General features: G+C 39.3%; 1 protein-coding gene across 1 annotated transcript in view; it reads right to left on the bottom strand.

Moving 5' to 3' along the window:
* SPAG6 (sperm associated antigen 6) overlaps window positions 1-25,475 on the bottom strand; it is a 42,910-nt gene that overhangs the window by 4,031 nt on the left and 13,404 nt on the right. Inside the window, exons 4-10 of the mRNA XM_073334224.2 lie at window positions 22,238-22,421; window positions 13,988-14,193; window positions 12,858-13,031; window positions 10,775-10,927; window positions 8,839-9,030; window positions 7,644-7,760; window positions 2,529-2,674 (exon numbers count right to left, since the gene is read on the bottom strand). Of these exons, the coding sequence (XP_073190325.1) occupies window positions 2,529-2,674; window positions 7,644-7,760; window positions 8,839-9,030; window positions 10,775-10,927; window positions 12,858-13,031; window positions 13,988-14,193; window positions 22,238-22,421 (1,172 nt within the window). The remainder of the gene's footprint in view (window positions 1-2,528; window positions 2,675-7,643; window positions 7,761-8,838; window positions 9,031-10,774; window positions 10,928-12,857; window positions 13,032-13,987; window positions 14,194-22,237; window positions 22,422-25,475) is intronic.

Genomic DNA, 25,475 nt, shown 5'->3' with positions numbered 1-25,475 from the left:
GAAAAACTGCAAACTACAAAGGATCATTGATTTGGTAAATCATTCATGGATTTTTTAAAAACCTATATCCGTGGGGTGAAATATTCTAAAGACATCTAAAGGAATTATTAATTCTATTAACCTATAGGGTCCAGGGGAGAATTTTATCCTTTATTTACCCACAAATAAAGTCCTAACAAAGGCTTTTGAAAGTCCATTGCATACTGATTTCTTTATGCTGGACTAGTTTGTTTCTATTCCAACTTGGCAAGATAAGACCAAGAAAAACTACGTTAAATTTTTCCAATGCTTTGCTTAGAAACAACCATGGTCAAAGTCTCTCTCCCTTGAGAAACTTCTGGAGAATTTCCTTTGTCGGTGGGATTCATTGAAGACTTTGCATTGAGGAATTTACAACAGTCAAGTTGCTCCCTTTTTTACAAGCCACCAAAGCTTACAAAAACCACGTCCTGCATTCTTGATGTTACACGAATATCAGACTTAAGAGAGCTGGATGAAGTTTCAAAATCAACACACAGACCAGGAAAGGAATAGCTGTATTTACCTCAATATTTCCAAATCATATTATGGTCATCTTATTCGAGAACAACAAATAAGGTTTTGAATACAGACATTATCAATTTATGCCCAATAGGGAAGCTATATTTATTCTTAATTCTAAAAGTTATTAAGAGTGGAGGCATGCACCCTAGTTGTATAAGCAAAAATCTCTTCAGTGCTATACCAGAAAGAGCCTTCAATCTACATAGTACAGAAGTCTTGCACTGCTAGCTGTCTGTCTAGGTTCTTATACCATACCCATCAGCATAATATCTGAGACTTGTATTACTGTGTATGTTCCTAAGAAAACACAGTAATACTGTATGTCTAAAGATCCATACAGAGCCACTGTGGCACATGTATGCTGCACATCTAAGAACAGTGAAAGCCCTGACTACAAGGAGATAGAAGTAAGGTTTGTTATAACTGAAATGTGTTCAATCAGAAATCCCAAATGCTAGTGCGGGGGGTGGGGAGTGTTAATAATGCATGGAATTTCTGTTTGCTCCATTCTCCTCACTGATTTTCTACAGAATTTAAAACTTTATATAGTTGTTTTGTAAATCCATTATTAGCTTTTGTGAAAATAACTTTCCAAATGCAAACTAATGTAGCTGTCTTCCTGAATCTGCAGACAGACAGCCTGAAAAAGCAGCTTTACAGGACAAATCCAGCCCTGACCTCTGGAGCACCATAAGGGCCCAAAGAGGTGGCGGGGGTGGAGGGGAGGAAGCTTAAAGGGCACATTTTCTTCATTACACCAATGGCATGTTTCTTTGCTTCCCCTAACAAAAAAAGTAGTTTGTAGCTAAAGGAAACATGAAGTATAGCCAAAAAATGTAAACAAATGTATTTTTTTATTCTGTATTGTTACTCTTCATAGCTTGAAAATGTCTTCATGATTCTTTACCCCTTTGGCAGTCACTGAGTTTTCCCTTGCAGAAGCAAACAGGACTCCATTTCTGTACAACTTCTAATTTGCAGCAGCTATTAGCCAGTGTTTAACTTGTGCCAGAGCTTTCCAGGGCTGAGCCCTGGCACCTCAAGGCTTGGCAGTTCATGGCCCCAGCACCTTTCATTGCAAATTAAGCACTGCTATTAGCTAACAAATGCTGTTTACGATAGTTAAAATTGATGACGCTGATGCAAAGAACCAGTACAGGGAGTGCAACAGTACAACATCCCCATAAGTATGTTGCTGAAGTGAAGAACTGGTAAATGGATATCTAGAATTCAGGAGGAGATTTCCCTCCTTGTTATAAGTTAAGGTTGGCGACATTTTGAGTGCCAGCTATTTAACAGTATTTCTGTATTCATTAAGAGCAAAACTCACCTTGGTGCAGACAGCTGGTGCATGGTCCTTTATACAGAACTTAAGCCTCATGAGGAGGTTCAGGGAAGGAGCAGCTGTGGTTGCAGCAACAGAGCAGGAGGCTCTCTGCACCCTGGTACACTGAAGGAAGTTTCAGTGAAGCCTCGGAACAGGCTTAAAGTTAGCTCAAAGAACAGTGTTTGGGAAGTCAGAGGAGACACCAAAAGATACATTAGCTGGATTCCATGGCCTGAATACTCCATGTATGGGGCAGAGACTGCTACTGCAGCTTACCGATTAGCATGGCATCCAGAAGGGTGGTGTTGCAGCCCCAGAGCCTGACTGGTAGATGTGGGAGTTAATTCTATTCCCCAACTCCCACTTAGTTCCCTGCAAAAAGTCAATCTTGGGTTTATTTAGGAAGAGGTAAATTTGAACCTGAGAGGCAATTTAAAAAAGATAATAATAAAGCATTCACAACGACAGGAAAGTATCTGTCTAATTTTTTGTTCATCCAACAACTCTTTGGGGCTGATAACCAAAGATGATCATTAATTTTAAAAGGGCATTCACACAGACCTTAAATTATATTTTAAATCTCTCGTTTTGTGTCATTGCTTTGAAGACAATCTAACAATGTAACAACTATGAATTGCTACGACTTCAGTTTCCTCACCTTACTATTTCCTCTGGGTAACAGTTGTTAATAGTGTTGATGTACTCTTGAAGAAGTGACCCTGGCTCTGCTTTTATCTCTTGAACTTTTTTAAGTCCACCACTTGTTACAAAGAGACGTCGTGCTTTGCTATCATGCGGCAGCACCTACAAAAAATGAAGTACATAATGAGTGTTAAACTTTCCTTTAAAAGAGCCTTCTACATTGCTAAGCTTTAATATTAAAAAAAAAAAAAATCAGAGAACATACACAGAGAATGAGATAAAACAGAATTGCAACCAATATTCAAAGATGTAGCACCTCCTGTAATAAAGGTTTTATTTTAACTTGTTGGTTAACTAGGAACAATTAAATCTTGAGCCACCTCCACAGAGCTGCAACATAATTTGACTTGTTCATTTAATATACACCACTGTAAATCATAAAAAATGCTTATGACAGCTTTATGCAATTAATATTTTAATTGTTTCTACAAAACAACCTGCCTGTGAAGATGAAACAAACAGAAAACTAACATGGAATGATAATTGCACCTGTCCCATTACCACTGAGTTTTTTAAATCTTTTATATTGATTCACTCAGTTTATTTGTACAGCAGATTTTCATATCATTCTTATGATCTAATATGGAATGTTACTATCAACTCAAATTTCTGGATATTAAAAATCATGGATCAAATCCCGCAATCCGTCTGTGTAGCCATGGATGGCCCCTACAGATAGTAAAAATGCAACGTTTCTTCTGCAAAAAAGGGATGGAAAGCAGAAGTGGTAAGTAAAGGGATTTTGCAGCCCCCTGAATGATGCTGATATGCAGCTCTCTCCAGAGGAGGAGGAGGGTTGTGGGCAGGCAAAAAGAATGGTAGTAGTTGGCCAGTGGGTCTACTAGGCCAGAATGGTATGTGGAGTGAAACAATGAGCTGTTACAACTACATCTACATCACAAAAATAGCCATGATTGATTAAACATGGTTGTACCCAACCCTGTAGATTAAACCCTACATGGGCAAAAGCACTTTATAACTTGATCTGGCCCCATTTAATCTGGCTGGGCAAACCAAGTTTTAAATTTGGTTGTGTTTCACTTGTTGTTAACTAGCATGTTGGAAAAAAAGAGCAACTATGCTAAAAGAGTGGGGAAAAGGAATGAGACACGTTCCCCATCATGTAGATGAGCTAACAGTTTGATCAGACAAACTTCATTTCTCTAGTTCCTTTTGTACCATATAAAACACCCCCAGAAGGATTAAACAACAGACTGTCCTGGCCCTCAGGTAGAGAGGGCAAAGGGAGAAAGCAAGGAGCTTGTCCCCATTACCACTTCATGCAAGGGCCAGGAACAATTACAATCCCTTCACTGTGGAATTGCTGCATCCAAGGGCACAAATTACCTAAAAGGGGATAGCAAGGGGGTAAGCCACACCCCTTCCTCCCTCCATACTGGCTCCCAAAGCTGGCTGGGGGGAGCAGGATGCACCCTCCCCTTAAGCAAGAGAGATCTTAGGGAGGGACTGTGTTTCTCAGAGAGGCACAGTCCTTCCCTCAACCCACACTGAGACAGTGTGGTGATGCACAGACCTGTACTCAGGGCATTGTTCAAATGGCCATAGCCTCCCCACAGTGAAGTGCACTTTAGACAATAAGGCTTTTACTTGGCTATAAGTTAGCTGATGGAAGCAATCTCCGTAATGTCCAAGGACAGAGAATTTCCGAGTTATGGTGCAAAAGAAACACTTTTACTGCAAAGAACTTCATATAAATGTATACATTACACATAAACCACCCAAGCATAGTTGGGTGAGGAGAAGCATAAAGAACCAACATGTCATCCAATATAAACTGTGTCCAAGCCATTTACAGCATTAGAAACAGCAAGAATCCATACAATGGGCAGCTAGCTATTAAGAACTCCCTTCATGACTTGCTGTGGTCAGCAGAGCTGGTTGGGAATTTTCAGAAAATGCTGATTTGTTGAAACCATTCATGCGGAAGAGTCAGTTTCAACCATTATTTTCAAAATTGAAAAAACATTTTGTTTTAACATTTTTTTAAATGAAAAAATCCATTTTTCCAGGTTGAAACTGCTTTTCCTTTTGAATATAGTAAGAAAGAAAAAAAAGAGAGAGAGGGTTACTCACTTTGTGCAGTAACTGAAGTTTTTTGAGATGTGTCCCCCTTTGGGTGCTCCACTTCAGGTGCTGGTATGTCCCAGTGCCGTTGATTGGAGATTTTTGGTAGCAGTGTTCGGTCAGGACATGCGTGCACAGTAGCTGTCTCACTGCACTGTTGGAGTCTCATCTAGCGTGCATGCAGCCCGACCTCTTCAGTTCCTTCTCTACCGTAGAGTCCTTGTATCAACCTCCAAAGTAGAGGGGAGGAGAGTGGGTAGTGAAGTACCCACAGGGACTCACATGTTGAAGAACCTCAGTTACTGCACCAGGTGAGTAACTCTCTCTTCTTTGAGTGCAGTCCCTGTGGATGCTCCACTTCAGGTGATTGTAGAACAGTGTCCACTATGGCTGGGGGGACTTTGGAGTTACATGCATAGTGGAGGAGAGGACTGGTAGACCCAGCATGGCATCAGCTTGTGAATCTTGTGTAATTGCTCACTAGTTAATGAACACATGTTCTGAGGCCCATGTAGCTGCTCTGCAGATCTCTGAGATATGTGATGGATTGGACCTCCTTTTTGGGGTGCCACCGGATGTGCGGAGGTCCCACTGAGCCCACCTGTCCCACCAGCCTGGGCTGCCCCTACTCTGTGCTGCTGTGACAGATTATCAAGCCCCTTTCCAGCGCACACACACAAGTAGGGACACACCCAACTCAGAATGACACCCAGAGACTGCGATCAGCTGTGTGGGAGGACTCAGCTAGGGGATTGCCCAGCACTCTGGTGTGCAAACCCAAAATTAGATTGTCTTGCGCTATATAGAGTTCTATATAGCATAAGCTCATGAAAATTGCCCCCTCCCTGAACGTGGAGGAAGATAGACACAGCTCTTTGCCCCCCCCAGTTATGAATTGCACAAACTGGGTTTCAGAAAACAAAACAAGTTTATTAACTATAAAGGATTAGAATTTTAAGTGATTCTAATGGATAGCAAACAGAACAAAGCAGATCACTGAGCAAAATAAACAAATACACATCCTAAGCTTAATTCACTAAAGAAACTGGTTACAAATAGCAATTTCTCACCCTAACTTATCTAAGGTATCTACCTAATATTTTTCTTTTTTCTCTTTCTACAGGGGAAGACGCTGACGCACTGCCCCAAGTTCCATCTTCAGCCAAGGATGGTTGAGAAGGAACTGAAGGGGTTGGGTCGTGCGCACACTAGCTGAGACTCCAACAGTGCAGTGAGACAGCTACTGCACATGCGCATCCCATCCAAACACTGCGACAGAAGATCTCTGATCAACAGCACCAGGATGCACCAACACCTGAAGTGGTGCACCCATAGGGACAGCACTCAAAGAAGAATATAAAAATTTCAAATGGTCAAAATCAAAATGTAATGTTTCAAATAAGCTGAACCAAGAATTTTTTCAGATTTTCAGTTCACAAACATTTTTGAGATTGACTTTTCATCCTGATGTTGAACTTTTCAGTACCTCAAAATTTTTTGCAGGATAGGAAAATGGTTTCCTGGCCAGCTCCAGTGGTCAACACACATAAGCAACGTGGCACTGGTATTTTGAACAAATGTGCAATCCTTATTGGTTTAGACAGATGTATAAACAAACCTGTGAAATGTAGTACTAGATAATATCAGAACATTTTATTTGGGCATTTCCAGCAAAGAATACCACAGCAGGACAATCTGGCACTCTCTACTAAAGGTTTATGCAATATTGTATTTGAAAGAAGAAAGGCCTATAGTGGAGTGGGATTCCCTAACAGCTGGTCACCATGGCAGAAACAACTAAAATCCCTAAAATCCCTAAAATCCATGACAATTATTCAGAGTTTAAATAAAATATTTTAATTACATTAATTTTTACCTTTCTTTATATTTTGCTCAAATCTGTTACTGAAATAACAGACACAATTGCACATTTTAAAGAGTTTGGAAGAAGATTTAGGATTTTTCCACCTAGTCCAGGACTGGAGTCAAAAGATAAAACACAGAACTGGAGAAGCTTTTACTTTTAAAACAATTTTTCAAATAATTGATTCAATTCACCCGTGCAGAGAGCTTGCACTAGACCTAAAACATGGCTTCAGTGGAACTTAAGCGATGCACTGACCTAGTGGGGTTCTCTGCATAAGGGATAATTTTCTACTTTGGCAGAGGAGGAAGACAGTGTCTTGCTTATGAGTAAGGCTAAGATTTTTTGACGGTTATTTTTAATAAAGTCACAGACAGGTCACCAGCAGCAAACAAAAATTCACGAGCCCGTGACTTTTACTAAAAATAACCATGCAAGCCACAGCAGAGGTGCACAGCCCCAGCTGCAGCCCTCACTATGGGGCAGAGGCGCACAGCCCCGGCAGTGGCCACCGGTGGAAGCCATGGGGCTATGTGGGGAGCATAGCCCTGGCTCCAGCCACAGCCTCAGCTGAAGAAGTCACGGACATCCGGTAAAATCACAGAATCCGTAACTGCCGTGACCTCCGTGACTAAATCGTAGCCTTACTTATGGTGACTGCTTTCTTCCCCATCCAGGATTATCACTGACAGTTCCAGAGACAGCAGTATCTACCCCTCTTCAGCTAGAACAGGTCAGTCCCAGGTAGGATCTTAGGTTAATAAAAGGAAAATGGATATATTTGAGGCCCCTACCACCCACCTCCTGAAAGAACAGCTCAGACTGATTTTAGGAATACTTCAGGAATACTGGATGACATGCTGTCTAAGCTGGAGACATAGGGTGGTCAAGATAATAGCTTTTATTGGACTAGCTTCTGTTGGTGAAAGAGACAGAGCTCTGTGTAGCTCAAAAGCTTGTCTCTTTCTCCAATATAAGGTGGTCCAGTAAAAGATATTACCTCACCCACCCCCCTTGTCTCTCTAATATCCTGGGACCAACAAAGCTACAACAACACTGCAAACATGCTGTCTAGGTAACAGATGGCTAATCTATCATTCACCAAGCAAAGCCTTTTCTTACCTTACTGAACTGCCCAACTACGTGTTTCAGAATATTGGGAGGCGCATCATGCAGCAAGGGTTCAAGTGCTGGCAGATATGTGCATTTCTGCAAGATGTTCTTTAGGGCCTTTTTAGTCTATTGAAAGGCAAAACAAAATGTCTATAGTAAGACACCAATGAAACAACAATGTGAATTTATGTTCCACCCTCCTGGGGTTTGAAGTCTGATCAATTTGCTTTTTTGGTCAGAATTATTTCAAAAGGGCATTTTTCTGAATCAAAACTATACAATCCATCAATTAATTTAATGAAGAACCAATTGTCGGCTCATCTTATCAAACTGCAAAACAAACCATCAGTGCATCATATTCCTATTAAGTTATCTACTCAAAGTAATGGCAATTGTCCTCTGAGTACAAGGGAAAAGGGAGTAGGCCCCCTAAACAAATATAAATGAAAGTACTGTAATATGACAAAAAAGTTAAATTAAAAGCATGTTTTTAAAAGATTGTATTTGAGTAGTAGTTTATTAGGAGACCTGCCAGTCTGGAGCCACACCTTGCGCTACCACCTCTGCAGAGGGAAGTGAGTGTACATCAGTGCTTGGGTCTTAAACCAGAGAAAGTACAGAAAGTAATGACCTAACTGAGTAGGACTGCAGGTTCAGAGAATGTTGGCCTTTTTTTTAATTTTTATTTTGTGACCATTGGCCTTAAAACTCTGAAAATGGCTATATGAAGGTGGGGTCTTCTTACTCAACAGATTTGGGGCTGATCATTCTCTAGTTGCCTTCACAATGGCATGACATGATATGATAAGATATAGATATAGATATAGATATAGATATAGATATAGATATAGATATAGATATTATACCATTACATCATTTCCTGTAATGTCACACAAAAATCTATTTCAACAAAGGGTAATAGGCAGACAGTAACTGGCCCCCTTGTAAATGTGTAATGATGGCCCTAAATATGGACTATACTTTACCCAAGAGTGGTTTTTCTAAGCCAGCAAAAACACATTTCATGCTGACAGCACTTATAAAGTTGTAAGAAAGGCTTATGTGTACAAAAAGTAAAAATACACCATTAGACATCACTCACTGACTGGTAGCATGATAATATTGAATAACAATTAACACTCTAATTTTGAAGGACTTAAATCTGACGATTAACAATGCATAATATTTCAGACACTGCACCTACTTTTACTTGAAGATCTTCTGAGCTTTCTGTTTCCATATACAGGGAAAGCAGCACTGGTAACACATTCGTTACAGCAACAGCACGTGCATGCTCTGGAGTGTGTCTTCCAATCTGTCCCAAGGCCCAAGCAGCCACTGCCTTCATATGATCTTCTCGTTCCTCTGACAAGCAGATAGACAGCTGTGGCACCCCCTGTAGTATTCATTAAAAACACAAAACATTATGAATCTAGGGCAGGACTAGACACTGAAACAGATTATTAGAAAAAGCTTGTTTTTTCTATTTCTATTTTTCTGGCTTGAATAAATTGTAGATGAACATGGGATAGAGCTATCATTTTTCAAGTGAACTATGTGGCCAGAAAGAATTTTTTAAAAAATCTATACAAGTCTAACTGGAGAGAGAATATTAAATCTGCCAGTTTCTCTAAGTTTGAGGGCAGTTTGAGTGAACATGTCAGCTACTCCAAAGGATTCAAAGAGCTGATGCCACAATTCAGGCTGCAGCTGAAAGCAAAGCTGCCATTTTTGTCAGACACTGATGTTCCAAGGTCTTTAGTACTTTTTTATTTACTTTATACTTTTTTTATGAACAGGAGTCTTTCATAATGTCATTTTTTCCTTTTTCATTGGACACAATTGATCTAAGAACGACCAATACCTTATTACTTAGGGAGATGTTGACCCATAATCACATGAGCTGGGACCTTCGTCAGTTAGATTGCTCCCTTAGTCATGCCCAGTTTATAATTAGAATTATGTATTTTGATAATGCATAACACCTATTCAACTATCCACTGGCCTTAACACACATCAAAACATTATGTTAGATACAATTATATTTAAGAAATATTAAACCCTCTTCTCAACTATTCCACATAGGGTAATTCACCTACCCTCCAACATTATTATCAAACACATTCATTTAAAACTGAAAAATCTACAAACATCAAACTTATTAAATCCAAAGTATCATATGCACAGCTGAATCAAGCTATATAATGCATTTCAGGGACCAAGATTGTGTGTAAGCATGATGATTTTTGTTGTAAATTTATTATACTAGTAGCAGTGCAGTCATAGTGGTTTAGTAAATGATATGCCATTATAAATTTTTGTTTCAAAAAGGATTATTATGTGGGCACAAATATTCATTTTAACAGGAAACATGCTATATAAAGTCACACCTTTTCTTTTCTTTGCGTGTGCAAATGCAACTCAGCATAATTTTACATTTCAACAGATACTTTTTCTGGTAAACCAATCCGTACCAACATTGCACAAAAGCAGCAACTCATTAAGGACCTTACTTTTCCAGACTGTCCGATCATTTTGAACACTTTGAGTAATATTACAGAAGATGCACTCATATCACTGGGTATGTAATCTTGTATCAAAACTATACATGTTTTAAAAAATTGTAATATGGTTAAGTTGTTTATTTAATAAAGGCACACAAATTATAATTCTTATACTGAATAATTTAACCTAAAAATTACATACAACTGCCTAGTCTCATTATTGAAAAGAATGGATATGTTTTATCAGCAGTTTAAGTGCACTGTTACTGCCAAGTGTGAAATTTAATACTGATGTAGTTTTACTCTTTCCTTAATAGTTACCTGTAAGTACATAACTGAAAACCAGGGCCCTGATCTTAAAGTTAACATGTACTTAACTTTAAGTGCTTGAGTAACTTCACTGATTTCAGTGAAGCTACTCAAGTGCTGAAAGTTAAGCATGTGATTAAGTGTTTGCAGGATCAAAACCTAAGGGACATACAAAACAGAAAAATATGCTGGTACTTTTTCTATGATGTGCATTGCTAAACAAATCAATAAACCACTCCACCCAATCATTTGTGGGACTATATTCTACCTCTTCTTCTCAGAAACTCACTGTGAGGGTTATAAGAAAACAAGGAAGCAGGAGCTAACCTTGGAGATGATCACTGCCATTGCCAGGTTCTCAGAATGAGCTGCTACGTAGCCAAGCATCATGATGCCAGGCAGCCTGACGTTTCCTTTGCAGTTGCCAATACAATCAATCACAGCAGCAACTCCTCCTGCATTGACTATAAGTTGTGAAAGCTGAAAGAAAATAAACTAGAGAAATTAGATACTGTAGCGTATCTATAACCATAAAGCAGTATACTCAGGAGAGTATTAAGTATTTCACTCCTGTTTTTTAAAAAGTGTATTTCTATTGTTCACAATCAAGTCACACTGGAGTAAAACTGGAATAACGGAGTGATGAATCAGATCCATTCTTTGGACTTATGAGTGCTAATAGTGTAGCAAAACGTCGACAGTGTGATGAATGTCTCTGTTTTCTATTAATTTTACTGCAAGATAAGCTGGACATTGAACGTTATGGACTTGCCTAATCCAAAAATCTATTTAGTAAGTATTTATTGATGAATTATGCAGACGAAAGTTTAACATGCTAATGACTTGTAGAAATTTACATATTGAGCCAGATGCTCATTTACACTAAGGCCCAATTACACCACTCAGTGTGTGAAGAGTCCTTAAAGCAGGTTCATGTGTAATTTGCTCTAAGAAGCCTTGGTGCAAAGAATAATCAGGACTGGGGTCTTTAATGCCCACAGAGTAGATTAAACTGTGGTTTATATTTTTCCAAATGATGTCACCTCTAACATCACTTAGACAGCATCATTTGAGTGGTTTAGGACATCACAAACATTTAGAGATTATATTAATTTCATATTATTATGGGGGATTTTTCCACCTATATTGACGGGTATTTTCAGTTTTATCTAAAATTCCCAAAGCATTTTAGGAACAGGACCATTTTGTTAATGCAACAGCTTGGTTAGAAGATGACCGCTTTAAAAGTTAAGTACTTTAAAAATATAAATACTCTACATGGCTGTTGACTGCAGTCACTTAGGGTCAAACTTGTATCTGTGCACAGCCACAGAAAACAGAAGGGAAATCCAAGAGAGAGGGGAAGGAATCCTCCCTTTAGGCTGTAGAACAGCCACAAAGCTATTCCATGACTACTACTGCAACCTCCAGACCTACCAGCCCCACACCCCACTCCACTGTCCCCTCAAATATGCATAGGGAAGTCCAGTAGAGATGTGCTCCACAGCACTGAGGGGGTTTGGACCACTGCATGAGCTCACCAAATCCTACTGCTGCACTAGTTCCCTTGTGTTTGCAGAAGGAGGCCAAGGGGACAATTTCCAGAATGTTCATATAACTGATATATCTGACTAGTTTAGAAAAGTCCTGGGGCCAGAGTCAGCTCTAGTGTTGCACAAATTCCTTCAGTTGATTTACAGCAGGGATGATTTTGGTCCAATAGCTATCAGTCTAAAGTCAAGCTTGTGGATTAGAACTTTCCAGTGTCAATGAGAGTCATTAGGATTCTATCTAGAGCCTGGTTAGGGCACAATTATTCACAGACCATTGTTGCCGACTTTTGTGATTTTATCTTGAGTCTTATGATATTTAGCGTTCAGTTTCAAGCCTCCAGTTTCTGTAGTTCAGAAGCTCAGCTTTCTAGGCTTTTTAAAAGCAAGTTTTTCTTGCTTTTTAAAAGCAAGTTTTTATGGCTGTGGAAAAAACCTGAAATGTGACTCAAGTATCACCTAAAGGTTCAACAACCAGAAGGAAAAGAAAAAAATCCCAGCATTTTAAAATGCCTCGTGATGTTTAAGCCAATCTCATGATTGGAAGGATAAGAGGGTATCTTGACTCATAATTTTTTAATGTTTGTGGTTGAAGTATTATTAGTGCACTCCCCATTCTCTGCACTGAGACATACTGGTAAGGAAAAGCTAATTATGTACATTGTTCATAGTTTCCTAATCCAATTCATATTCAATTCACATCTCAGAACACCAACAAAAACATTTCCATATTTTTCTAGTGGAAATGACAGAGCCTTTTGCCCTCCCTTTTTAAAAGCAAATGACGGAATAATACGGCATTGTATTTAAAATGTAAAATCTAATGATGCGACCTTGTATTTGCATTTTCAAGGTGTTACCTCAGGCGTGTGCTTTGCTATCTCTCTAATTAAAGTTGCAGCATTTTTCTTGACATATTCATCTGAGTCCTTCAGGCATGTGAGTACAACTGGGAAAATTTCTGCTTCAACCGCCATTTCTGCAAGATCCACAGAATGCTTTGCTATTTGGCTGAGAGCTGAAAGCACCTGACGCTAGTAAACAGAAAATGTTTTATAAGTTATTATTATTATACAAACACCCCACAACACACAAAGTATCATCATACACACAATCTGCTCCATGAAAAAACAAAGCAACACTGAGCAAACAACCAAAGCTATATTGAGTCAATTCACATACCAGTCTAATAGCTGAGAGTATTCACTAGTATCTGATAAAAGTTTCTCCTTAGGTTTACCTCTTAAAATATGCTATATAACAGAAACACAAATACAAGTCATAATTTAACACTATATCATAAAAGAAAATATAGAAACCTATAGTAATTGCTTTTGCTTGCAAAGCATAAGATTGAGACCACAGCTCTTATATTTAAAATATTCCATTTAAGTGTTTAGCTATATTCTTTTTAATCATGATATTTTATTATTTATTTATAGCTGTAACAATAAGACAGTAAAACTGTACACAGGAATGGAACTATATTTTCTATAAACTAAACTATAAATATGACAACTTAAGAGCTATTGAAACACATATTCAATGTATTCCAAAAACAAATACATTATTGTATTTAAATATTAAACTAAAATGTTTTTATAACACAACCAGAAATGTGTAACTCTGCTTTCCAGTAACTGGGTTGTACACGTAATATCTATTAAATCCATTTAACAGGTCTTAAAGTTTAGGGGCTTGGATTTTACATTTAACACCAAATTTGTTTCTTAGATGTCACTACATAAACCTCTCTGTGCACTGCTGCCCTAGAACACAAACACTATTCATTTGAAAGACTAGTTTCACTGTTCCTTATTGAGGAGCTATTGAACACACAAAAATAATCAGAACTCTTTATCAACTGTGTAGTTATGCTTTTTTTGTTAGACATTTCAATAAGATCTTTCTAAATAAATATGGATACCAATGTCCTCAGTTTAGTAACAAATAATGCCTGGTGTAATTTAGAAAAAAAAATTTTAAGTACCTTCAGTTTAGCATCAGGGTTCAGGATCATCTGAGCTAAGTGAGCAATAGCCCCCGCATCCACTACTGTCTGGGCTAACTCTGGAGAATGCTTTGAAATATCACTGAGGGCTGAGGCAGCAATCCTTTTCAAAGCAATTTCTGGCTCCTGGATACAGAGTACTAAAAGAGGAACAGCTCCTGCATCCACCACAGCTTGTGACAGTTCTGTAGGTCCAAGAAAAGTAATTAAGTGAGTATGGGTGACTGACCCTTGTGCAAGCCATTTTTCACCCTGACAGATAGAGCAAAGGAAAAAGGGGAGGGTGTACTTCACTGTCTCGACATCTGCATTTCAAATCAGCCCTCCTGGTTTCATAAACCATGTGGACCAATCCACAACTGAAAAGAATACAGGTCAATAGATGGACCCCCATTTACATGCACACATTTGAGGTAGATTAAGCTGAAATGGTTTGTTATTCTGTGTTTAAAAAAAAAAAAAAAGAGTAAGCAGATGTCAGCTGTTTAAGCCCTGGCTATTCTGCACTGATCAATAGGCAAGCATTTTATGCATGGCTAACAACAGAGAAAGCTAAAGTACCAAAATTTTACCAACCACCCTAATTAGACAACATTTTGTCCATTTAAATGATAAGCAGATATTAATATGGATCATGTGCCAAATACAGTATTACTATTTTTTAAAAAACATATGTTTTACACTGTTCATTGAAAAAAAAATGCACCTTGTTTTGTAACAGAACCCCACTAGGAATTGCCACCGTCCATTTAAAAGAAGAACATTTTGATGGCACTAAAATACAAATTCTACCACATATATTTAGCTAAATGAGGTGTATTGTCATTGTGAGATTATGCATTTGAGTTTAGCACAACATCCTTAGCTAACTTCATCTTAATTTAAAAAAAACATGTAATTAGCTGACTTATTCAAGAACTGTAGTATTAGAAATTCATTAGCTCTTTCCCTGTATCTGGCATTAATCACAGTAATGAAATAAGAAATTATTAGATAATGAGGTGCAAAAACTACATGATAGCCATTTTAAGATGTTGAGGAATGAATACAAAACACATTAGTTTCAAATAACCTTTTAGTGTCTTAAATAAGGTTTTGCTACGTTCTATCCTTGTTATGCACATCCATTCTTATCTTTAACATTTAACTTGGTTTACAGTACCATGGCAACATATGGCTATTGTATTTCAAGGACCTAGCTTAGCTTTTCATTTACAGTCCATCAATCAAGGACTTAATCCATATTAAGAAACATATACATATATATACACACACACACACATTTTTTACACACACACAATCTTTCATTAAGTATGTATAGTTATGCAGTCATTATGCTGCTTGTATTTTGTTAGTACCCAAATCATCTTTATGACTCTATGTGTTTTTTGAATTAGTAGACCACAGATGCTCACCCTGACATGCATTGAACACACATGTTTTTACACTGTACTTAGGACTTTACATGGTTAAAGTAATTGTTTTTATGAAGCAATATTTATATTATAAATACAGGAATTTTTAAAAGATTATTACAATTAATCTTCCAGGGTTCACTTTCAAAGAACTATTTTATTGAAAATTAGGGATTTGCGTATGTACCCAAGTCATATGCATCTAATACACACTCACACAGCAGATCTCTCTCTCTAAAAGGTAAAGCGATACATATATATACAAAGCCCAGGATTTCAACAAAACTCTGTGTTGGAGTGTGCATTTACAATTCATGACTTCAAAACAAAATTTAGTAAAGAAGGTTATTTGAGCACAAAGATATTGAATGCAAGTGACAAACTGTTGCATTTTATGTATTTTTAATGAAAAATGTGTAAAGTAATACTTGACTCCCACCAAAAATATGTTTTGGTATTGTATACTAATTGATATAGACACATGATTTACTCCTAATCAAAAGGTCAGTTAAAGAAAGAGAATATCCAGAAAAATAAAAACAGACAGTCCAGCTGAGCAGCCTACTAATGTAACAGCCTCTTTAGAGGCAACTTCAAAGGCACCATCGCAATTGCCTGAAGACTGCCAAGGAGATGATGCCAAGGAAATCACATCAAGGAGATAGGTGACGCTGCTGGAAAAATATATTTCGTGGCTTACTGTCAGGATATTGTCATCACCTTTTATAAAGAAAGAGGATGAAGAGGAGAAGTGGTATAATGTCTTAAGGTCACCGCTAAGCCCTAACACTTTTTTTTAAATTAATGACCCACAAAATTTAAAAAGGAACACAAACTAAGTGTGATTTAGTTTAAATCTTTTCTGAAGGTCTAGAAGACTGATGACATTTAAATACTTATTTAAACATGACCAATATGAACCATGAGTATCTGCTTTTCTGATATTGTTTGTAAGATGTATCTGTTTGCATGGCTGAAGACATAATTAATGTAGGCTCCCAACTGCACCCCTAAGATCCACAAAGGTAGGGGGAAGGTGGGCTGACAGAGGAGTGAGCAGGTTGAGACAGGGCTGCAGGGAAACACATATCATTCCCATCCCCCCACACCACTAATGCCTAGCATAGCCCAAGACGGAAATGTAACATGGCCTGGGGCATAACACTGATGGGAAAATCTCCATTTAAAGGGTTCCTTCTCCGCATGGCTTTGTTGGAGCTACGCTGCCAAAGAGTAGGGTCAGCCAATGACAAATTCAGTGGCCCTGGCTTATCTCTGATTCCCCAAGATTCAAGAGCTTTGTGTGTGGTCCCTGTGGCCTGTTCTTTAGGGGGGACTGGGACAAATTCTTCCCCCAACAGAAAAATTGCAGAGAAATCTCTGTGATGTTTACCTTGTGGAGATTTTAATTCCTTTAGCCCTCTCCTATAAGCTTTCCTGTAGCATGGGGGAGGGGATCAGGCCCCATATTTGCTCATGTCAGTGTTTAAGGAGAGACGCAAGATTCCAACCATTCATTTCCCCCTGCCCCCAATCTTGCTACCTATCCTCACTGTCATACCCTACCCCATCATTTCCCTTGCTCTCCGTGCCCAAAATCCCAAATGTACTTCCCAAATGCTGTCATTAGGTCTGTGTTCTCTCTCCACTAGTGGCCAAATGATTTTTTCCATCCATACATTTTTTGAGTTGACACAGCCCAGTTTAAGCCCTGCCAACATGCATTAAGAAAGAGCAGTGGTCAAAGAAACACTCATCATCTGTTTTCAGAAACCTTCTCATTTGCTTGTGTTTATTTGCAAAGTGCACATGTGAAACAAAATTTATTTTTCTCAAAAAGAGAGATTCAATATAGCTTCACTTTCTATAGTGTCTTTCATTCAAACTATACCCCCCCAAGACACTTTAGAGAGTTAAATTATACAATTGCAAAGTTTTTTTCTCTCACTCTCTCTCACACACACACGCAGAGGGAGAGAGAGGGTGGAAAAACTGATAAGGAAAGGGAGAAAAAATATTTTTTCAGATGAAGTTTGAAAGCAAATGGAGAGACAAAAAAAGATAGGGAAGCTGATCTGGATGGAAGGAGATACAATAAAAGCATCTTCATCACAAAAAGTAGAAAGATTATGTGGAGAGACAGAGAGGAGGCCAGTGTCTAATGAACAGAGGGAGGAGAAGCAGAGAGAGGAGAGGTTCCTGAGGCAGTCTGGTGCTGGTCCTTGAAAGATTTTAGGAAACAAGAAGGGTAGTTTTGAACTGGAACCTGAAATGGGGAACAAGGGGAATTGTCTGGTCACATGGATGATGTGGCAGTTCTTCTCTGTCCACAAGAGAAAGCAGGAAGCATTATGCTGGGCAACAGGAGAGGTCTGTGAAAAGGAATTGCTATCGTCAAGATAACCAAAAATGAAAGGAGGATTCCAGCAAGGTAGAGTCAAGGCACTGACATACATGGCAACACTGTAGAGAGGCCAACAGGAAGATTTGCAGACATGGGAAATGTGAAGGGATAAGGAAACCTCAGAGTCAATGACACCAAGATTACAGACAATGGAAAGTCAATGGAGAGGATGGAGTTGTACCTAAATGAAGCTGAGATCAAGTCATGAGTTTTGTTGTTCACCAGAAATGGAAAGTGAACAGGGAGCAGCAGTCATTAAGAGACTAATTCAAAGTCCAATGAAGTCAATTTGAGTTTTTACGCTGACTTCCAAAAGCTTGGGATCAGGCCCCAGAAGTGTCAAAAGAAATGAACATTTGACTATTACTAGTGTAAAAAAGTGTTAGTTAATAGTAATTGGTTGATTGCTCATCAGTGATGGTGCCCCAACGACCAATGTGGTTATGGGAGTGATGATGATGATGAATTGTAAAGATAAGAGGGCAGGAAGTGAAAAGCTAGGGGCTACAAAATGAATCTTCTGGCCCTCCATAGAGGAGAGGTCTTGGTGCAAAATGGAAATCACCACCAGAGTCAGAAAGAGGGCAAGCAATCCGATAAGTAAGAGTGGAAGCATGGCTACAGGGAACCAAATGCACAGCTAAGCTGCTGGTGTAGGCAGACAAATTCAACTATAATGACAGGCTTCAGAGGGGTAGCCGTGTTAGTCTGTATCAACAAAAACAACGAGGAGTCCTTGTGGCACTTTAGAGACTAACAAATTTACTTGGGCATAAGCTTTCGTGGGCTATAACCCACTTCATCAGTGTATTTTTCACTCCATGCATCTGATGAAGTAGGTTACAGCCCATGAAAGCTTATGCCCAAGTAAATTTGTTAGTCTCTAAGGTGCCAAAAGGACTCCTCGTTGTTTTTGCTAATACAGACTAACACAGCTACTCCTCTAAAACCTGCCACTAGTGAGTATATCACAGGTCCCTCCTCTGTGCCACTCTGCAAAGGATAGGAGTTATGTTCCACAGCTACAGAGCCTTGGCTCTTGATGTTTGGTGGCCCCTGTATGACCTGTAGCAGTTCTGGGATCAATCTTTCTCGTATGTTGACCAAGATGGCAGCTATCACAAATGCAAAACTCCCATTTACCTCAAGGGGAGTTGGACTGGGCCCTGAGTCCTTTGTTACCTTTAGAACATTGTATCCCATCCAGATCAGTCAGTTGAAGCTGACACAGGATTGATACAATACTCACACATCTTCATGAAGAACTGAGATGAGTATTCCAACTATTGTTCTCTCTATGAAGCCATGAGATTATACTGCTAAGCGACCAACCAGGCCTTATTTCTATTCATTTATAAACTAAAATCATAGCCACCAAGTTTTGTGCAACAACTAGGATCCAAGTCCTAGAATCAGAGAGAGGGGGATTCTAGGGCTTTAACCTCACAGCCTCATGGTATGAAAGATTCCCCTTCATGTGTAACATTTTATGTATATTTTAATTAACTAATTTGCATATAACAATAATGTTAGTATTAAACAAATTGTATGAATTTATTGCTGATTAGAGGATTTGCTTGATGGCTCTGATGAAGTCCCACACACTGCCAGCATGCATCAATCCTAAACAGGGTGCTGGAGGAGAACTTCCATTAGGGAAAACAGGTATTTCAGTCTCCACAATTCATCCAGTTGTTCGTCTTTCTCTCAGGTCTGCCAATTCATGCAAAGCATAGCTTATGATGCAGGAGCTGGAACTGAGATCTGTCAAACTTCTCTTATACAGGGGCCACCAAACATCCATTAGATGGTAATTTTTAATCCCTACTGAACTGGACTGGATTCAAACTGATGACAAATAGGTGCAAAGCTCTATCTCATACCAATGCCCTGAGACAATGGCTTTGAGAATGTGGCTTGTTTTCATATAATCACAGAAATGTAGGGCTGGAAAGGTCCTTGAGAGGTCATCAAACCTAGTCCCCTGTGCTGAGGCAGAACCAAGTAAATCTAGACTATCCAACCTGTTCTTAAAAGCCTCCAGTGATGGGGATTCCACAACGCCCCTTGGAAGCCTATTCCAGAACGTAACTATCCTTTATAATTAGAAAGTTTTTCCTAATATCAAACCTAAATCTTCCTGAGATTAAGCTCATTACTTCTTGAACATGGAGAACAACTGATAACCTCCTCTTTGTAACAGCCCTTAATGTATCTGTTATCAGGTCCTCCTCCTGTTTTCTTTTCTCAAGACTAAACATACTCAGTTACTTTAATTTTTCCTCATAGGGCAGGTTTACTAAACCTGGCATAATTTTTGTTGCATTCCTCTGGACTGTTTCCAATTTATCCATATCTTTCCTAACGTGTGGAGCCCAGAATTGCAGACTGTGCTTCAGCTGAGGTCTCACCAATGCAGAGTGGAATGGGATAATTACCTCCCGTGTCTTACATACGATACTCTTGATAAAATACCCCAGAATTACATTAGACTTTTTTGCACCTGCATCACATTGTTGACTTATATTCAATTTGAGATCCACTATAACCCCTCAGATCCTTTTCATCAGTACTATCACCTAGCCAGTTATCTAAGTGGACCTGATGAGACAAGATCACACATTCACTGAAGCAGTCTGAAATTAGGGCCAATTACTCAGACAATACTTGAAAACACCTGAAAAAGAACTGCAATTCTAGGACTTACAAGTTTGGGGGTAAAGAAAAGGAGTACTTGTGGCACCTTAGAGACTAACCAATTTATTAGAGCATAAGCTTTCGTGAGCTACAGCTCACTTCATCAGATGCATCAGATGCATCTGATGAAGTGAGCTGTAGCTCACGAAAGCTTATGCTCTAATAAATTGGTTAGTCTCTAAGGTGCCACAAGTACTCCTTTTCTTTTTGCGAATACAGACTAACACGGCTGTTACTCTGAAGTTTGGGGGTGATGTTGGGAATCAGAACCAGCAGAAGCTATTTCCTATCAATTACACTTGGATCTTTTTATATGTGTGCATCAGAAATTAAAGTGTTTTCTTTCCTACCTTTCTTCCTAGATTTCTTTCTCTAGCTTGTGGACCATGCTTGACCCTTTGTAATGAGACAGTTACACCTATGGCCCAAATCATCTCACAAGGTAGTATCAAAATGTTCAAAGTAGCAGTGTCGGACTGGAAGAGCTAGCACTGTGATTCACTAAAGGAAACTGGGATGGGAAGAGGGCTGGACAGAAACGAAAAAGCCGGATTTGTTGTCAGAAGTTGTTGTCAAAAGTCAGAAGTTGAGCTGTTCCATCAGGAAGAGGTAGGAGCTTGGTCTACATGGACAGAAGTTCTGGAAAGATGACTTTATTAAGTCAAGTGCTGACCTTTTGGGAGCTTACACAAGCAAGGTCTCCTACTCTCTGGACATATAAGCAAGATCTCCCACAATCTATAATCAAGTGCACACTCACATAAAAACAACAAAATTCATACTAAATACAATATTTCAGAATATAAAATCATTTCAACAGCTACAATTATTCCAGGGTTAACACACTAAGCTCTTTCATCCAAATAAACACCAGCTATTTCCCCCCCAAATACAAGTGGTCAGGGGAATTTGACCTCACAACCCTTAACTCCACAGCACAACCCTCTACCACTTGAACTAAAGGAACAGCTGGTAGAAGTAAGCTATTACCCTGGATCAGCCCTTAAATAGGAACATGATATACACATTAAAAGTAATGTTACACAACTATATGTGAGAGAGTAGTAGACTGTTGGGTACCAGATTCCTGGGATCTGTTCCTGGCTCTGGGAGAAGAGTGTGGTCTAGAGGTTAAGAGCAATGATTACAGATAGTATAGTCAAGCCAATAGATTTGGCACATTTGTTCTGAAAGGCAGTGCAGCCAAGCAGATGAGATTTGGTTCTGTGATGTTAGGTGACATCAGTTCTATTCCGAGTTTTCCCAGAAGTGATGTTGTACAACCTCTCAGTTATGCTATTTGTTAAGTAAGGGAATAAATGCTGGAGGGATTAGGAGTCCTTGTTCAGTAATAAGGGCTATGAAGTGCACAGAAATATTAAAACCACTCAGTAAAAGGGGTGAAGTCAGAATCTGTGGTTTGCTGGTCCTCATCCCAATGCATCTCCTCCTAAGCCAAAGGGCATTTCATGGGGGAATGCCTCTCTCATGTTGCCAGGCATTAAGATCTGCCAAATATACAGGTGTTACACAAGATCTGAAACTTGGTGGATTGGTAAAATAGAGTAGAATTCAGTTCCAAATGTAAGATTTAATGTTGGGGAGAAATCATTTTCTGAGTTATAAATTAGAATAAATCAACTTATCACAATGTGTAATCTCTTTTAAACAAACAATAGTACGGTGAAAGATAGCACACACAAAACCTATTACCTGCATTATGTCTGGCAATATACCCAAGTGCCCAGGCTGCAGCTTCCTTTACTCCAGGGTCAAAATCTTCCAAGCAAATCACAAGTGTATCCAGTGCTCCACAATCAACTATTGCTTGGGCTAGCTGAGGAGAATGTTTACCAACCGCTCTTAACACAAATGCAGCTGCTTTCTTGTAGAAACGCTACACAAATTGGAAACAAAACAAAACATACGTTTTTACTGACATCATTTACTTCAAAAATCAAAAAGATCAGAACAAATATTAAAATAAGTATTTTACTATTACTATTTATTAATTCCTATTGCAGTAGCACATAAGTACCCAAATTAGGGATGAAGGCTCCATTGTACAAGACACTGAACAGACAATTAACACATACAGACCCTGCCATAGTCAGTTCACAATCTAAGATGCTGACAATATGCAATAGATAAACAAACAGACAAAATGGGAGGGTTGAGGAGGTGTGACAAAAAGGTAACAGGAAAGATACATATATCTGCATAAATGAATGCTCACAACTCACAAAAGCTATGCAAATACAATAAATCTGATCTGTTGGACCAGACTGTGTATGTTATGCACCTATCTGCCCCCAGCACAGGGCAAGCTCCAGGACAGATTCTATCTAAGGTATTTATATGGCCTCCAATACTGTAGAATGTATTTATCCTCACAAGCCCAATAATATTACTTCCATTTTACAGATGGGGAACACACAGACTAATGGACAGATTTTCAAGAGTATTTAGGCACCTAATGATGCAGATAGATGCCTAATAAGATTTTCAAAAATTCCTAAGTGAGTTGGATGCCTAAGTTTCAATGAAGTCTATGAGAATTAGGCACTAGCCTGCTTTATGTGCTGTTATAAATTCCACTGGCTGCCTATGTACATCATTAAGTACCTACATACCATTAAAATGCTGGCCCTAAATGATCTGCTCAACGTCTCTCAAGTCCCAAGCTAGTACCCTAAACACTGGATCACCCTTCCTCTCTAACTCTCTTAGGACAGCATAGCATGCTCCCCTTTGTACACCTGGCCACCTCTCTTCCCTACCCCCTTTGGGTTCCTTGTGCCCCTGTGGGCACTAGAATCAATCATAGAATCATAGAATATCGGGGTTGGAAGGAACCCAGAAGGTCATCTAGTCCAACCCCCTGCTCAAAGCAGGACCAATCCCCAATTAAATCATCCCAGCCAGGGCTTTGTCAAGCCTGACCTTAAAAACTTCTAAGGAAGGAGATTCTACCACCTCCCTAGGTAACGCTCCCTAGGGAGCAGTCCTTGTCCTTTCTCTGAGCAGTTACCAAGATTGTGCCTTGGCTTTGTGTGGGGAGTACACAGGTGATTGTGAAGCATCTGAGGGCCAACACCTCCTACATGCCTATTGTGATGGGGTTTACAGACCCCTCACTAAGACTAAAGGAGCAAGACCAAGCCAAGAAGGCCCTGCCCCTCAGCAGCTGCAGAATATGCTCCAAATGGAGGACCTGCTTAAAATGGGACTCTGGGAATCAAGCTGGGGGGAGAGTGAAGGAAAGGCTGTCTATAAGAAGGAAGCCAGTTAGGAGAAGAACCTGGACCGTGGGTAAGACCTCAATGGACAGCCAGGGTCCTGACCGCTTTTTCTTTCCCCTTCTACCTGACAAGGGGGAAATCATTGGACACCGCAATTTGGAAGCCCCAGCTGACTACCTGAATCACTGAGACTGCTTGAACAACCTTCTGTGAGGAGGGAAGCAGAGGGCTGTGACCATGTTCCAAACTGAAGAGAGCACTGTGAAGATAGGAAGTGGCCCACGGAAGGCTGATCTGGGGTATCAGTTAGTGGGGATGGAAGCATAGCACCCCCATCCTCCCTTTGGTCCCTGGTCCAGGATCCAGTTGAGAAGGAGGGCCCAGCTCTCCCTACCCTTCCGTCTTCCCCTAGCCCAACTGAGGGCAACCCAGAAAAGGACAGACTGTAACTTGGCTAACATGCCCCCAGACTGCCTGACAAGGACCCCTCCCTCAGGACTTTGGAAATTAATGAGCTGTGGCCAACCTACTAGGCCTGCTGGCCCCTAAGTGAACCGTGCTACACCTATAAAAATGGGCCAGACAAAATCTAGTCTTCATGTAGTTAGTGTGCAAATTGACAGATGTTAGCCTAAGGGCCTGATCCCAGTGAAATTAAAATGGCAGAACTCCCCAGGACTTCAGTGGCAGAAGAACCTGGTTCTGAAATTGAAAAATAGGTTGCTTTTAATGAAAAAGATATTTTGAATAAGAATAATAACCCTAAAAAATGTGTTTCTCTGCCCAAAGCATAATTTAATAGGAATAATATATCCATGATAGGGCAGATCCCAGCTGGTGTAAACTGGCATAGCTAAATGGAGCTATGCCAGTTTACACCAGCTGAGGATCTGCCCCATTATACACCCTCCTGTATGTGCATGTGCATTATTCCTGTTATACTGTGGGGAAAAGACACTTTTTACGGTTTATTCTTATTCACAATATGTTGTTCTTGAAATAAAACACATTCACAAAAAGCATTTAGAATGTGCTATAAAACCTTTTTTATTTTCACTCAGTTTATATGACAAAACACTGATCTGATGTTTGATCCTGTAATTCCTGCACATGTACAAGTCAATGGAAGTTCCACGTATGGAGTGCTCACAGGATCTGATCCTTTTTTATACTGATGCATAAAATGAATGGAAAAGGAATGCATAGGGAATTGCCCATAGGAACTAACAAATTACTTGTATGTCTTGCTAAACTCTGTATGAACTGGATAATTAGTTTCCTTCACTTGCCCTCAGTCACTAAAGCACGGTAGGCCTTCTGTGACCTCACACTAATCTTGCTGATGCCCCAAGTGATTTTGAATCACAGCTGCCTCCTGGATGCATTGACAGTATAGACACTAAAATGGAAAAGATAAGTCAAAGCATCTATGTTAACTTTGTATAGTTTCTGCTATCAAATAAATGGTGTAACATCAAACAAACAACAAAGACCATAATTTTCTCTCTTTAAAATACAGTTAAATAACCAAATTATTTATAACTTTGTCTAAGTCCTACTTTGCTTCCATACTATATACACATATTTTAGAATGAATGGGTGATTTCCTTCAATAATAATATGTAATTTTATTATGACTGTAGAAGTATTAATCAGATATGCAACAATGAAAATATTACTTGATTAGTGATAACTTCTGAATTCTCAAA

The sequence above is a fragment of the Lepidochelys kempii genome, chromosome 2 (genome assembly GCF_965140285.1).
Source record: "Lepidochelys kempii isolate rLepKem1 chromosome 2, rLepKem1.hap1, whole genome shotgun sequence".
NCBI classification, from domain to species: Eukaryota; Metazoa; Chordata; order Testudines; family Cheloniidae; genus Lepidochelys; species Lepidochelys kempii.
Note: the sequence above shows the minus strand (reverse complement) of the source record. Positions and strands in the feature narration are given on the sequence as shown.